Source organism: Thamnophis elegans, chromosome 11 (genome assembly GCF_009769535.1).
Source record: "Thamnophis elegans isolate rThaEle1 chromosome 11, rThaEle1.pri, whole genome shotgun sequence".
NCBI lineage: Eukaryota > Metazoa > Chordata > Lepidosauria > Squamata > Colubridae > Thamnophis > Thamnophis elegans.
Window position 1 is genome coordinate 32750912 of NC_045551.1, and position 16898 is coordinate 32767809.

The 16898-nt window shown below is 37.2% G+C and overlaps 1 protein-coding gene across 2 annotated transcripts in view; it reads left to right on the plus strand.

Annotated features, from left to right (window-relative positions):
- ATP10A (ATPase phospholipid transporting 10A (putative)) overlaps positions 1-16898 on the plus strand; it is a 145620-nt gene that overhangs the window by 122649 nt on the left and 6073 nt on the right. For both annotated transcript variants that reach the window (XM_032226578.1, XM_032226579.1), the window contains exons 11-17: positions 2568-2671; positions 3002-3128; positions 3983-4167; positions 6197-6518; positions 9804-9880; positions 10391-10516; positions 13622-13822. In XM_032226578.1, the coding sequence (XP_032082469.1) occupies positions 2568-2671; positions 3002-3128; positions 3983-4167; positions 6197-6518; positions 9804-9880; positions 10391-10516; positions 13622-13822 (1142 nt within the window). The remainder of the gene's footprint in view (positions 1-2567; positions 2672-3001; positions 3129-3982; positions 4168-6196; positions 6519-9803; positions 9881-10390; positions 10517-13621; positions 13823-16898) is intronic.

The following is a 16898-nucleotide window of genomic DNA, read 5'->3' on the forward strand; positions in this document are numbered from 1 at the left end:
AAAGCATAATAGTCTTCTCCTTTCTTGTTAGCATTAGGAAGAATTATTTGAATCTTCTAGTGTGTCATTGTGTTAAGAATCTCCTAATTCCATGTTGAGAATTCTTGAGAAAGGTTTTGAAAATTAAATTTTGGATCATATCCAGGGTTCATTTTTCATTTGGTTTAAATGTTACTCATAGTTGTGCGCAGACATCTAAAGAATGCGTGTGGGCATATTTTTACTGGACTACTGAAGCTAGCATAACTTCTTCCAGTATTTCAGCTTGCCCTTACTCTGACCTTCCTAAACTGATAAGGCTTTAAATTATAAGGAAAATGTACTTAAATTCATACTTTATTCTTTCAGTAAATTATGGAAAAGTTACTGGGGAATCTACTTGTGCAGCAATATAAGGAGATAGTCCTTACTTCTCTTCCAGATATTAGGAAGCTGCTTTTAATTTTCATTCTTGAACACCTACATAAGGTTACTCTAGAGATAAACAGAGATTCTGGGACAAAGAGATATTTGAAATGGCCAAGTGATATGGCATAGCCAATCACAAAGTACTATTTACCTGAATCCATGCTAATGAGATTTCCTGCCATTATCCTCTAGACTATTTCTATACCCACCATGTTTATTTTCTTTATTGTTATTTATTTATATTTATTAAGAATTTTACATACAGTAAAAGTCAAATCCAAAGGGAAAAAAATAGAACAGAGAAAGATGAAAGAAGGATAGTATAGTATAGGGTAGGGTAGGGTCAGATAGGATAGGATATGATAGGAGGGAGAGAAGAAGGAAGGATTGATTATGAAATATAATGTTTTTCTATTTCCTTCCTCTTAATTACTCCAGAAATTCCTTCAACCCATTATTTAATTCTCATCTATTTAATTCTCATCATTAAATTCATAAATTATCATTTCACTTTTTTTTCTTTTAACAAAAATCCAGTTTTGCAGCCTTTTAAAAATGCCATAGCAGTTTTCATCCTGATCAAACAGGTCATTTGTGTCATTTCTGCCAGTTCCAACCTTTTTACAATCTACTCTTCCATTGTTGGACAACATATTTATTTTCTACAAAATTGGGGCAGTGAGGCACACTGTTGAATACAAATTTATTGCTAGAGGTCTGCACTTGTTTTGGAGCACATCCACTTCACATTAATTTTGTTCAAATTGAATTTTTAAAAAACAATTACCCTGCAAATATCAAGATTTCCGTCTCCAACACAACAGTTTGAATGAGTCGATTTTCCTCCCATCTAGTTTTTACAGCTTTCACAATTGTAGGCGACTATGCAAAACATGATAGCATCTTTTGCAATTTTACAATTAATAGTATTTGCAAATTACTATTAATGAATAAAATATATTCTATGGGCTTTTCTGCTGCTAATGAAACAAGACACTGAAATAAAAACAACTTTTTAGATTTGGTAGTCAGATTGGATTGTTTCCTGTGACAAATTTGCATGGTATGTTTGCATGAAATTTAATTTTCAATTTTTGACAGATGTTTGTTTCAGCATAAATATCTTGCCATAATTACTTTAATATTTATGGAAAAGCTAGAGAAAATTACTTCAAAGATTTTCTGTAATGAAATGTCAAAGGAAGAAGCATGAACCTTTTTTGCCTTTTAGAAACCAAACTAGAAAAAAGTTACAGGATTAAGAAATCCAGTTGAAGTAAACTTTTCTGATGAGGCTATTTGTATTCTGTGTGAAAACATCTGTCTGGATGCTTGTTTTTCTGACCATGAGAGTTTTGCTCGTGCAAAACAGCTCAATAATTAAAGCTTATCATGAAGGAGTGTTTGAAAGATTTATTGGGCACCCCTGTGCATTCATCATATTAACACTTAATATTTTAGCTGGCATAGACCTTAACATTTTTCAGTGTTATACTAGATGGTGTTCTTAAAAGTTTATTAAAATGACTTTTACTTTTTTTTTTTTTTGCTTGATAGAAAGAACCCATTTTTTTTAAAAAAATGAAAACATAATCAAGGGTTTCTTCTGTATCGTCAAGTTAAGACTGATTCCTAGCAATTACCTGCACAGGTTCCTTCTATATTCTTGGCAAGATTTCAAAAGTGATTTTCCTCTTTCTTTTTCCTGGGACTGAGAAAGAGTGACTGGCCCAAAATTATTCACGTAGCTTTGTTCCTAAGGTAGGTCTAGAACTCACAGTCTATAAGTTTCTCACCTGGAGTTTTAAAACTTGTTTTCAACATAAGTATTACATTTCCAAAAAGGCAGCTATTGCAATTAATCACAACTAGTGAGCCTTCACTCTGTATGCTTTGACAGTGTATATAAACCTCTGGATGACAAATATGGTGCTCTCCTAATTTTACATTAAGCTGACCAGCTGAATGGTACATAATAAAAATGTCATAGAAAATTTCAGAAAAAAGCTATGCCATATACTTAAAATAATTCCTTTGAACAATATAAACCTGGGACTTCATAGAAGGAGTTAGCAATTCTGAAAACCAAAGGGAAGAGACTAGTCATGTTAAAACGACTAGATTAGTACTAATTTTAACTGTTCTTTTGTTATTTCCAGATGACACTCGAAACAGGCATCAAAAGAAAATCCGAAGCAAAACTCAAAGGTTTCTTAACCTGTATGCTGCTGATGGTTTGAGGACATTGTGCATTGCAAAGAAAGTAAGCCCCCCCCCCCAAAATCTGGCCACTCCTTCTTAATGTAAATTTTTCCACCCTGTTGCCCTGTATCCCAGATGGCTTGGCCAATGCTTAAAGACTTTTTGAGATCAAGTCCAAGACATCTGGATAGCATTTGATTCAGAAAAAAAAATCCTGAAGTGTATATTTTAGGGTACTTTTTTTTACTGGCGGCCCGGGGGGGGGAGGGAATGGATTTATGGTCACAATCCCAAAGAACACTAGGAAATGGTTGATAGTGTTTGCTTTAGATTGGCTTAAGATCTATACATTCTGTAAATGTTTGCATTTTGATTTTGATTTTTCCAAAAGGTGCTGAGCAAGGAGGACTATTCTTGCTGGTTAAAAAGTCACATTGAAGCAGAAGCCTCTATTGAAAACCGTGAGGAGCTGCTGTTCCAGTCTGCCAGCCGTATAGAGACAAATCTTCATCTGCTAGGTATTTTAGCATCTAAGCCATATATTAATTATTCGCTTACATACCCTCTGCTGTTTCAGTAAAGTCAAAAATATCATTTCTTGTTGAGCTGTTACTTCTGTTGGACCAAACAATTAGAATCTTCTAACATTTACAAAAAAATAAAGAAGAAAATGACATTTGAAATAACTTCGTAATAGTAACTTTGATAAATGAAAATGTAGCTGTACTCAGCTGAATTAATGAAACCAGGCTGATGCTTAAATTAAGCCATCTTAATTTAACTAAGTATAGAGCAGCTTTTATAAAGGTAAAAGAATTTACTAGAAGCTGGGCTGTATAAGTGTTGCAAAGATTCAGGTTGATCAACTGTCCTGCTCCAAACAGCTGGAATATATGTGTCTAGTACTAGCCATATTTCATATGTTACACATCTTATGATATCATCATGCCAGTTCCCCAATATATGCAATGTATATAATGTCATCATCATGATGCTTATAATGTCACCTCCCCAGGACACTCATGAATTTAAAACACTAAAATTCACTTTAAAATTCAGCAAAAGAGTTTCCACACCCTCTGAGATGATGGATTCCACAATAAATAATTTGTGTTACAAATTTACAAATGTCTAATGTCTTTTGCTTTATAAGCCTTATAAAACACCTTTTCTATAAGATCGTGATTACTAACATGATATGTTTCTGATTACATTATGTCCATTAATTGCAGCAAAACCATCTCCTTTGTAACAGTGATGATTAAATGATATTTTAAATGATTTCTTTCCATTTGTGCAACTGGCATTTTGTCTTTCTTTTTAAAGTATATGTTTGAAGCATGATTTCTATTTTCTTTTGCTTATGTCCCAGGTGCAACTGGCATTGAAGACCGTTTGCAGGATGGGGTCCCAGAAACCATCACAAATCTGCGCAAGGCTGGCCTTCAGATATGGGTTCTAACAGGAGATAAACAAGAAACTGCCATTAATATTGCTTATGCCTGCAAGTTATTGGATCATGATGAAGAGATCATTACTCTGAATGCCGATTCAGTGGTATGAAGACATTATCATGCAATTCTAACCTGGTGAACTATAAGCAATATATAGTATGTTATGACAAACTATTTGAGATAGATCAGATGAAGTAACCAACTCAACAGGAAGACTGCATAATTTATTGAGATATTTTAAACTAACGGAATACAAGTTCCTCTGAACTTACAATCATTCATCTGGTGACAGTTCAAAGTTACAACAGCACCCAAAAAAGTGACTTATGACCATATTTCACATTTACAATCATTGCAGCATCTCCGTGGACATATGATCAAAATCAAATGCTTGGCAACTGTCATGTATTTAGGACGGTTGCACTGTACCAGGGCCATATGATTCCCTTTTGCAACTTTCTGACAAGCAAAGTCAATAGGGAAGCCTGATTCATTTAACAACCATGTTACTAAATTAACAACTGCAGTAATTCACTTAATAACTGTGGCAAGAAAGTTGTAAAATGAGGGAAAAATCATCTAACAATTGTCTTGCTTAGCAACGGAAGGGTTGGGCTCAATTGTGGTTGTAAATTGAGATCTGCCTGTATTGCAACTCTGCTTGTGTTTTACCTTCCCATCTTTTTATACCCCACTGAGTCAGGAAGGAGCCAGCATGGTCTTCCTCCTAATAATATCTCCTTTTTCAGATGCTTCTGCCCTTGTTTCTGTAATGGCTTCTGAATATTCCTTCAAGGCCATATCCACGGCTCCCTACAGTTATCCATATACTGCAAGATGCTTAAAGCTGAACCATGCCTGTTATACTGGGATTCACCAAATCAACTACAGCTGTATTCTCATCAAGTATACACTGTATGACACCAGAGAGAGAATTTATATAATTCTTTTTTTTCCTAGCCTGCTTTAGAAAAATGAGAAGAGAGAAAATCAGCTCAGTGTTCATTAGGCTGCAAAATGTGTCTGGTCAGCTAGGTTTAGTTAGTATAGTTTAGTTTGATAGGGTAGTGGTATTCAGCAGGTTCTCATCAGTTCTGGAGAACCGGTAGCAGAAATTTTGGGTAGTTCAGAGAACTGGTAAATACCACCTCTGACTGGCCCTGCCCTCATCTATTCGCTGTCTTCTAAGTCCCAACTGATCGGGAGGGAATGGAGATTTTACAGTATTCTTCCCCTGCCATGCCCACCAAGTCACACCCACAGAACAGGTAGTAAAAAAAAAAAAATTGAATCCCACCACTGGGGTAGGCAGATTTAGTTGGTATTATGCAACTGTGAACAGGGTGACCAGTGTCTATTATTGTGCCAAAGATTACTTTTTTATTTTTAATTTTGAACAAAACTGCTAAAGTGGCCATCGTATCTGGTATCCTCTAAGTGAAGAGCCATGGTGGCACATTAATTAGAATGCAGTATTGTAGGCTACTTTTACTCATTGCCAGCTGCCAGCAGTTTGGCAGCTCAATTCTCAGCAAATCAAGGTTGACTCAGCCTTTCATCCTTCCAAGGTCGGTAAAATGAGGACCCAGATTGCTGGGAGAAATATGCTGACTCTGTAAACTGCTTAGAGAGGACTGTAAAGCATTGTGAAGCGGTATATAACTCTTAAGTACTATTGCTATATCAACTTTCTTCGCAATTTTCAGTTAGCACATCCAATATGGCCATGCTATTCAACATGTTTGGAGGACATAGAATTGGGAAAAGCAGTCCTAGAGTATTTTGTGTACATAAGCCCAAAGCCAGCTGGGTGACCTAAGGGCAGTCAGTTTCTCTCAGAGGAAGGAGGCAAAGACAAACCCACGTTTGAAAAACCTAACATCCATCTAGCTATCAATCTATCACACACATACACACATTGTACATACCACTTGTGAAACAATTTAAGAATTTCCACTAATGGAAAAAAAGAAGTAGTTCTGCTTTTCTTTGTGCCAGAAATTGTGTTAGTTAATTCTAATTTATAAATTACATTAATGTCTTCAACAAAATGAAAGCATAATTTTAAAAACAGTGCTGCAGCCCTCCTGTCATTTACTTTCCTAATTGTTTTTGTTGTTTTTCTAATTTAGGAAATGTGTGCTGCGATGCTGGAACAACACTTGAATTGTGTAGAGTCTAAATTTCACAGTGAAACAATGGAGAACTTTCTTCAGAAAACAAAAGGAGAGTTTACCCCCTTCTCTGTGTCATCATCACTGAGCCAGCCCGGCCTGGGCTTAGTCATAGATGGGAAGACCCTGGCTTATGCTCTGGACAAAGGCCTGGAAGACAAATTTCTTTCATTAGCCAGAAGATGCCGCTCTGTGTTATGCTGCCGTTCCACTCCCATTCAAAAAGGGATGGTTGTAAAACTGATCAGAGATAAACTCAAGACAATGACTTTGGCCATAGGCAAGTATCCTGACTTAATGAGCATTGGTTTGCATAAGCATCAGGGCAAACATTCCCTTTTATTTGGATACGAGCCCTGTTTTTTATTCAAGCCAATATATTCATAAGTCTTATGCTTACATTGTTTGCATTTTGTTCTTTAGGTCATGTAAATGGATACCCTGCATGATTAGATTTTTAAATGTATTTGTAAAAAATATATTAATGTCTAATATAAGTTTCTGCACTGGTATAGGTTTTTTAATGTGATTTCTGAAGTTTGAATGTAATTATATTTCAAAGCCATTTGAAATGTGCAAAACATGAAAAAAATGGTGTGTTTACTGTGGTCAAGGGGATATGGAAAAGATGATAGAGAGACACATAATTCTGAATTGTGAGGGGAAATGACCTTTATCAAATAATAACAGGTGTGTGAAACTAAACAGAGGAAATTAAATTGCACAGGACTGTCTTATTTGAATCCTCCATAGCTATTGACTTATTTGTTCTGAGGACACCATAGTTTAATGGTTAGAGGTGTGAACATCCTCATTTCTCTTTGTAGAAATTAAATTTTGGTATTATACCTCTGTGGCAGATGTCATAGTGTCACGGAAGGTATGGGCTTGCTAATTTGCTAACTGCTCAGGGACAGTACTAGCAGTAGAGAACAGCTATAAAAGGAAGAAACTGGATACCTATGAGAGAAAGAAAGAGGTTGAAGAAGCCTCAAACCAGCAGCAGTTTATTTGTCTGCTGCTTTATGCTTTTTATAATAAAAAAAGCTTTTTATAACAAAAGACTGGTGCTCTATTTCTCTTTCAATGGATAATACCATGTAAAACTGAAAGGTGAAATCTTTTATCATGGCTAATAAGGTCTATGCTGTATTTCCCAGCTAAGCTCACTTGTTCTTGGAAATGGCTATCAAGAGAGAGAGAAAAGTATATGACGTAAATATCTCTTGAAGGACTATGCAATTTGTGCAAAGATAATAGTTATGTAAGCTTCATTCCCAGTAAGCATCTATCAGTTCACCATTAACTAAGGAAATCAGTGCTCAGGCTAAATCCAGACATTGTCATTGTCAGTTATCAGATTATTCCTGCAATGCAGCTGGTTGTGAAGAAGGGGCTTTATGAACTGAACTGAACTCTTTTCTTGCATCCAGTTCAGGTAGAGATAAAAGACTCTGCATGCACAATAAAAACACTGGAGTAAAATAGAAGCTGGATTGCTGTTGTCTTTGCTTTCTTCTCTCCCTCCCCCCCCCCTTCCTATTTGTGGATAGCAAAGAAAGGGAATGGATGCTTAACTTCAATAGACATCAACTTCTTACTCGTTTAACTTAGTTTCTAAGTGTTTGCATTCAAACTTTGGCTTGTTTGTAGATTTCTAATCGCAGCATATCATGTCCTGCAGGTTACTGCTTGCATACCTTTGTAACTAGTCAAGTAGAAGAAAAATCCAAAACATTGCATTTCCTTGAGTGCATCTGCTATTTTATCATTCCAGCTCTGTGTTCAGAAGAAATACCGGTAATCCTCAGATACAGGCTCACTTTTGGAATTGGAGAAAATAAGTTTATACCAAGCATTTGCATGATATAAACTTATGCTTGGTATACTCAGTACCCAATTTGTTCTAAGAAGGCATTATTTCCTTGTTAAATCTCAAGGGAAAGTAATGGATTATATTCAGATTTATTTGGATTTAGAGTGAAATAGACATTGTCAATCCTGACTAATTGTTTCATCAATTTCAAGTGTAGATAATCATTTGATTTTGGCATTGTTTTTCATGGAAAAAATGGAAAATTGTTCTTAGGTACATATGGACTGTTATTTGAACAGGAAGCAGGAATCTCAGTGTATAGTATAGCACTGAATATTTTTAAATGATTTCCCTTTCCCTATATGTAATTGTCATCTAACGCCGCCTTCCCACCATGATATCTCCAAATACGTTGGACTAAAATTCCCATAAAATTGTCATTCAAAAGTAATGTTGCCATAATTGGAAGAGAACTCTGGAATAGGTAGGAAAATGCATCTGGAGAGGTTCTGGTTGTGGGACAACTAGTTTAAAGTAATATTAAAGGATTACTAAAGTGGAATATATCATATCCTGGATATTTTTATGTAATATTTGTAGCAAATACAAAAACAGTCATTAGCAACAGCCATTAACAAAAGCTGCACTTTCACTTTATAAGCGGGGATCTGAAAATAATAGAAATGGATTTCTAAATGACAGTGACACTCCCTTTCAAATCTGACCTTTGCAGAGAGAGAGAGAAAGGCAGGGAAAATGACAGGTTTTCAACCATTTCCCCATGGAGAAATTATTTGGGGGTGGGGTGTAGAGTTTAGAGCTCTGCAGAGATCTGGATTCAGAAAGCAAGAGTATGTGCATGGTATCTGTCAGAAACACCTTAAATCAAATGCATCTTTTTCTTTGATGATAAACAAAGAAAACTAAGATGTTTAGCGAATATGCATTGTTTCATAACTATATATAATGTCATGACCAGCATTTTAGAACAACAAGAAAAGACAGAACAGCTGATCTGACAATCTATTTCCAGTAAATCCTGAGGTAATTTATATGGGTTCTGAATGACCCTGAAAGGCCTTAGAAATTAAGACTTTAGTGTTCCTGGCCACAACTGTAGGTATGAGGTACATCTTGAGAAGCATCAATTTTCTCTGTAACTAGGTAATTGGATACAATATTAATTGTAAGCATGCAAACAAACAAAAACAGCTTATCTGTGTCCTGTTCTGTAGGCTCAGCTTGTTTTGTTCCCAGAATTAAACTTGCTTCTTCTTCAAAGTAAATCCCAACTACACTTGCAATATTTAGCATCACCTTTCTTACCAGCATTTAGAACATATATTTGTCATTTTTCATAAAACATACTTCTAATACCCAATAAGGTAACCTTATTTGCATATGTATGCAAATAAGGTTACCAAGGAATTTACTGTTTGGGTGTTGGTTCATTCATTCTCTCTTTTGAATGGATGACAATTTTGCTCTGAAGAGCAAGTGCAAACTGTATTTTATAAGTCATTTAATTACTATAAATTGTTTTAAGATGATTTAACTTGGCATGAATCCCATCTATATAAGTGAGACAGATTAGGCTTTGAAATTATAGTTAGTCTAAATTGCAGACATTTCTTTCATGGATAGCTTATCCCTCTCACAATTCTCTTGATTGTCCTTTGTGTTGTTACCTGTCCTTAATAATCACTACTTCAGCTTATGACAAATAATATGTTTTCCATTTGTCACCAGGTGATGGGGCTAATGACGTCAGTATGATCCAAGTGGCTGATATTGGTGTAGGGATTTCTGGTCCAGAAGGCATGCAGGTAATTTATGTTTACTGACAAGTGTGGGGCAGAGTTAAGTCCATATGTTTCTGTATGTCTAAAAATACTCATCTTGTTTGTTAGCAGCAACAGGCTGATTGAAGCAGGCACTGCAAATTTCAGGGGTCTTCCTTTCTGCTTCATGACTGATGAGACACACTTGTTAAAGTAATTTACTAATTTATCTAGTAATCTGTTTTTAGCAATCTCTTTTCTACACCAGTTACATTCATCTAGCTAATAAGAAAGCTCTTGCGCAGTGAATTTTTTCTCTTCTTTAACTCCAGATTCCTTTCTAGGTTCGTGTAAAATTATCTCTTAATAGACAACATTGATAAGCAAGTTAAATGACATTTTCTCTTTTTATAAACACTATTGACTCTCATTTCTATCATTGTAAACCAGTGATATCAGTGGTTTTCTAACTACCATCTAAACTGTGATATGTCATTTCTATAGTTTAAAAAGCATTCATAAATAATGTCACTTTTAATCGTTCTTGCATTGAAGGCTGTGATGGCGAGTGACTTTGCAGTCCCAAAGTTCCGATATTTAGAGAAACTCCTTCTTGTGCATGGCCACTGGTGTTATTCCCGACTTGCCAACATGGTGCTCTATTTTTTCTACAAAAATGCAGTAAGTATAATAGTTTGTAGTGATCTTTGTTCCTATATCTTGTTCCTGGATTGCAACAAGCTGAAAAGCCTGCCTGTGATGCTCTCCCTTTGATCTCAATTAGTAATTACATAGTGCGTCTTCAGAACTTTAAATATTCAATATGCATTCCAGTCAAGACATCGAAGAAGAAAAAGAATTTGAAAGAGATTGCAAAATCCTAGCATGAAAGGCAACCAAATCTAGATTATTTTGGTGCTCTGGAGTTTGTGCTAGTTTTCAGTAGCTGCCTAAAACAAATTCACATTGCTGGCTCTGAACTCTGAACTAGAACTTCCTATAACATCCAGACCTCAAATGGCCAAGAGATGTTAACAACGTATCTACAGTGAACAATTGTCCCATATTGATAGAACACCATTCTTCTTAAAGTTATAGGATAGTTTTCTGGGTATGTAAAATGGTTTAATTATTAAACTCATAAATTTTCAGCTGAGATGAATGATATGTTGAATGCAGCTGAGATGAGTGCCAGATAAAAATCATACCCATGCAACAAGTTTGTTCCTTAAGGAGAGTGTGACCTTTTCCGAATGGACATGTATCTCATAGCCAAATTACTGTTCTACTGTTCTGTTGTTTAGACTACGCTTCAGTAAACCATTCTTATTAGTCCAATAATAACTTTATTCATGGGGAATACTGTAATCCTTCCTGTTACAATCATATTTATGAAACTAGAAGGGGAAAGAGGCTTAGGCAAGAAAATAGAAGTTAAAGTAATGGGATCCATCTGATTTGTTCCATAAGATGCAAGAACCTGTAAGTCTAAAAGAAGACATTCTCTGTACTCCTGGTAAAGTTAGTCCTTTATAGTTCCTGTGGTGATTAGTGGCTAATAATTTATGTAAGTTTCTTTCACTTTCACTTTCTTTTAGAACTTTTTCCAATATAATGTTATAAGCAAAGGAACTGGTGTTTTTTTAAGTGACCTCAATATTCATTAAAGAAAAGAGAAAGGTGGTTCAGGTTAGACCAAACTAAGAAACCAATGCCATATAAGTCAGGAGTTTTATTTTAACTGCTTTAGAAACAGAATCTTGGAAGTCTAATTGTGCTTCCCCCCTCCCTTTATCTCTGCGAAAACTAGAGTCTTTTCTGAGACATTTTTCAAGTTACAGTTCTGCCTCAGATTAGGGTTTCCTTTTATCTGACTGTAGCTTGGTAGTGACACTTTCTCCTATCCATCAAGGTCATTTTCTTGGGAAGGAAGGAAGGAAGGAAGGAAGGAAGGAAGTTCATAAATGTTAGAAAAAGAATGTGGCAGAAGATTAGGATCTTGTGATGAAAAGTGGAAAACAATTGAATTGGGAAACAAAGCCAGGAGAAGGGGTAAAAGGTAACATGGAGGAAGGAACCAGTGATACATAAGTAGAGGTTGCAGCAAATCAGAGTTCCAGATGTTGTAGTACAGGGCTGTCAAACTCCCGGCACATGTGCTGGATGTATCACACGCTGCCCACGCCCATGTCCAGTTTATTGAAGGGGGGGAAGTCCCGATATGTCACATGACACCACTGTAAAGACATGAATTTGACACCCCTGCTATAGTAGATACTCTAATTTCAAGTGCCCCATTCCATATCATTCTAAGGAACAAATGCTATAATTACTTATCCCTTGTTTTAAAAGTTTTTGGCCTGGCAGTGCTTGTTAAAATGCAGATGGCTGGCATTTACAAGAATAGCAGACCCTGCTGGGTGACAGGGAATCACATGCAGAAGAAACAAAATGTGTAAATTTGATCACAAGAATAAGATGTGCAATTTAGAAATACTTTATGGAGCACATTTGACAGATTTCAACTTTAAAGGATCCACCGTATTATTTTTAACTCTCCAATCAGCCAGAATTTATCAGACTGCATTCGAAAATAATATCAACTTCAAAATGGGGCTTTGCAACAACAAAACCAGACTTAATTTCCTCCAGCAAAATCAGAAGGATACACTGGAATGACCCAACTGCAAATGAATGCAAATATATTTTATAATCTTATAATCATATGAAACTAACCATGCACCAGGAAAATGCAACAATTAAAAAAAACCTGAGTCAAAAACAAGCCTTTCAAGAGCTACAAGACATGCATGGCTGCTTTGTAGTTAGGATGGCTTTTTTGATCCTCATAATCTATTAGTCATTCAGTTTATCTGTGTGAGTACTTATTATGAAATGACCACAGATCTATACATTTCAAACTACCTTGCATGTAAACATGGATACATCACAAAATGCTGTGTGATGAGTGTGAAGAGAGAAATCCTTGTTCCCAAGCCAATTTGATCCAGTCAAAACCAAAACTGCCTTCTTTTCCTATAGTATAAAATCTAATGCATAACATCATCAGAAAAGTGGACCAATTTGATATGAGGCTTTCGTTTGCCCTGCATCAAGTAAAAATAGTTAATATAAATGATGTTACAAAATCTTCAGATAAGCAGAATAAAACATCAGATAAATTTAGAAACCTAGAGGAAAAAGAAGTAAATGAAAGATACTCCAAAATCTTCCTAGTAGTTACTAAAGCTCATTCTAATGGTCTAGAACAGGAGTGGGGAATGATGGCCCTTTTATGACTTGTGGATTTCAGTTCCCAGAATTCCTGAGCCAGCCATGGGAGTTGAAATCCACAAGTCATAAAGGGGTCATTGTTCTCACCTCTGGTCTAGTGGACATTTCAAAATCAGTGTCCATAGAGATGGAATCCCTCAAATAATAAGGAAGCCCGAGTAAGGATTTAGGTTGAGAGCTGACAAATAGGTCAAGATCGGAACACCTTTAACATTGTAGCCCTCAAGCCAATTAACAATCAATCAACAACTGTGGAAAGAAAAGTCATAAAATGGGGCAAAATTCACTTAACAAATGTCTCACTTTGCAACAGAAAGTTTGGGCTCAGTTGTGGCATAAGTCAAGGACTACCTGTAATAGGATTTGTGTTGAGTCAGATAAAGAACTAGAACTAGACTTATTAAATTCAATATTTATCTTATTACAATGTTATACATAAACCTGCTCCTTGCAAATATTAAAGATTCATGTTTTGCTCTTTTTCTTTTAAAGATGTTTGTCGCCCTTCTTTTCTGGTACCAGTTTTACTGTGGATTTTCAGGGTCATCAATGATTGATCAGTGGTACCTGATCTTCTTTAACTTATTGTTCTCATCTCTTCCTCAATTGATTGTTGGAGTTCTTGATAAAGATGTACCTGCAGAGACATTAATTGCTATGCCTCAGCTCTACACAAGTGGCCAGAAGATGGAGGTAAAAATGTGTTCATTTCTGCATTTTTTCAGGTCCTAAAATGTCACATGAAGCTCACTCTTGTTGTTGTTGTTGTTTAATTTTAGCAAAACCACTAAAGACTCGGGATTCTTGAAAAGGATAACATTAAGGCCCATCTAAAATTCCCCTGCAATGTATAATGATATATCATGCAATATAATTGTTATTTATTTATGTACAATATTTATATAGCCACTCATCTTATCACAAACTCTGGGTGCCTCCCAATCAAAAATTAAAATAACACAAAACCATATTAAAGCTATTAAAACCAAAGGCATAAAAACAAAATCTAGTGCCAAATCAGATTCTGATGTGTAGTCACCAGGTAGGTGCAGTCAGGGGAGGCAGAGCCTCACCACTGTCATCATGAAAAGAAAAAAATGTAAAAGGAAAAAGGCAAGAGCTGAGGTCAGGCTGAGCTAGTTGCTGCCAGAGTCATCGTGGATGACTCTGCTTAACTGTTTAAAAAAGCCTCTAAAAAGCACCCTCTACAGGAGGAGGCAGGAGAATGACGTGCCTCATCTAATCTGACTTTAGGCGTTTTATGATCACTCGAGCAGAGTTAAGCAAGGGTTAAAAACTTAAAATTCCTGATGTAGGTGAGGCACGTTGTTCTTCTGCCTCCTCCTGTAGATGGTGCTTTTTTAGAGGCTTTTTTAAACAGTTAAGCAGAGTCATCCACAGTGACTCTGGCAGCAACTAGCTCAGCCTGACCTCAGCTCTTGCCTTTTTCCTTTTACATTTTTTTTCTTTTCATGATGACAGGCAAGAGCAGAGTTGAAATCCTCTCTGAAACAGCTGGAAAAGGTACGTGTGGGTTAGAGGGAGGGGGAGGAATTCAAACTTCATCCTCAAGTGTAGATCCCTCCCCAAGTGTAGTTTGATTGCAGGCAGAGCCACGTTGCCTTTTCAAACACACACACACACACACACACAACTGGATAAAACTATATAAGCCCAGCTTCACTGATTACAAGTTTGAAAAGGCAACATGGCTCCGCCTGCAATCAAAGGCTCGGATTGGCTCTCCTCCGGCTTCTCTGCCTCTTCTCTCACCCCAGTCTGCAGGCAGAAGGTGAGTGGGTGGGTGGGCTTTATTGCATTTCAGGCATTTCCCACCCAGATAGCAGGCTGCATTTGCAATGGTGAAGGTGTTTGGGGAAGGCAGCAGGGGAATGAGGGTGGGGTATGGCAGAGGAGCTGCTTTCAAGTATATCCAATCCAACTTCTGTGTTCTGTGTTTGAGAGAGAGAGAGTGAGAGAGGGAAGGGGGTAGGAGAGTTAGTCCAATCCAACTTCTGTGTGTGTGTGTGTGTGTGTGTGTGTGTGTGTCTGTCTGTCTGTCTGTCTGTCTGTTTGAGAGATGGGGGAGAGAGGGAGCAAGGAGGGGGGGGAGAAGAAAAAGAATGAAGGAAACTTTTTTACAAAGGAGAAAAACAAATGCTGTCACTTTAAGTCGGAACTGAACATGCCTGGCTGTGGAATTCTGGGAGTTGAAGTCCACAAGTCTAAAAAAAATTGAAACCCACCATTGTGTCAGTGCCTCACCAGCCATAAACCTCACCGCACGTCACTGGTAGTCACCTTACCTTATTCCTGTACTTAGGGGAAATGCCAAGTCTTTAGTGCTTTATGGAAGGCTAATAGGACAGTAGCACATGGAATTACATACACAAAGACTTCAGGGGAAAAGATATTCCATAGGGCAGAGACTACCATGGAAAAGGCACTTCCTAGTTCCCATCAGATAACAATCTTTTAAGAAAGGAACTAGAAGCATACTCACACTATCTAGCCAGGTAGGATGGATAGATTACCTTAGGGAAAGACAGCCCTGAAAATAATCTGGCTCTGTGCCATGTAGGGCTTTACAGATGAGGAGCAGTACCTTGAATTGCACTCTGAAAGAAACTGGAAGCCAGTGGAGCTCAGGCCACAGAGTTGCTAAATGGGGCACTTAAACCTAGGGCCCCTATCACCGTGTGTATTTCTGCATTCTGGACTAGTTGAAGTTTTCAGATAGTCTTCAAGAGCAGGTCTAGGTAGAGGACATTGCAGTAATTCCTTGCCATCCAGATCCTTACAAATTCTAAGCACTTGGCCAACCCTGTCCAGCTAGGGGTGGAGATATATATCATATTTTTCGGAGTATAAGACACACCGGAGTATAAGATGCACCAAGGTTGTGAAGAGGGATTTTTTTTAAAAAAGTAGGTAGGTAGGTAGGTAGGTAGGTAGGTAGGTAGGTAGGTAGGTAGGTGGATAGAGAGGGAGAGAAAGATAGAGAAATACAGTAGGTAGGGAGAGAGAGAGGGAGGGAAGGTAGGTAGGTAGGTAGGTAGGTAGGTAGGTAGGTAGGTAGGTAGGTAGATAAAGGGAGAGAGAGAGAGAGAGAGAGATACAGTAGATAGGTAGGGAGAGAGAGAGTAGGTAGGTAGGTAAGTAGGTAGGTAGGTAGGGAGAGGGTAGGTAGGGAGAGAGAGAGAGAAAGTAAGTAGGTAGGTAGATGTTTCCAGCTGTATTTATCCATGTGCTGGATAAATAAAGGAAATCACTGACAATCTGCAGCACCTAAGACTTTGTTTCTGCTGGCACAGCACTTGATCAATGTAATTCTCATCAATCAGTTAAAGAGCTGTCCAAAAGGGGGGGGGGAGTTTTTGCATTCTGCAAACCTCCCCAAAAAGGCCCGTTTTTCACGAAAACCGCCCCCTTTTTTTTTTCAAAAAAATGCATGCATACCTTATGGAGGCTTATAGGGTGCTGCTGGGGGGGGGGCAAAAAAATTGCCCGTTTTTTTTCCTTATTTCTGCCCTCCCCAGTCCCCAGGAGCTCTCTGGAAACTTCCATAAGTGTATGCACAACCATTTTGGTGAAGGGGGCGGGGCTTCGGGAGGCAAAAAATGATGTATTTGATGTATAAGATGCATCCAGATTTTCAGCCTCTTTTTTGAGGATAAAAGGTGCGTCTTATACTCCAAAAATAAGGTAATTAAATATCAGCAACATACTGGTGATATGAGATCTGATACTGATGGATGACCTCCCCTGG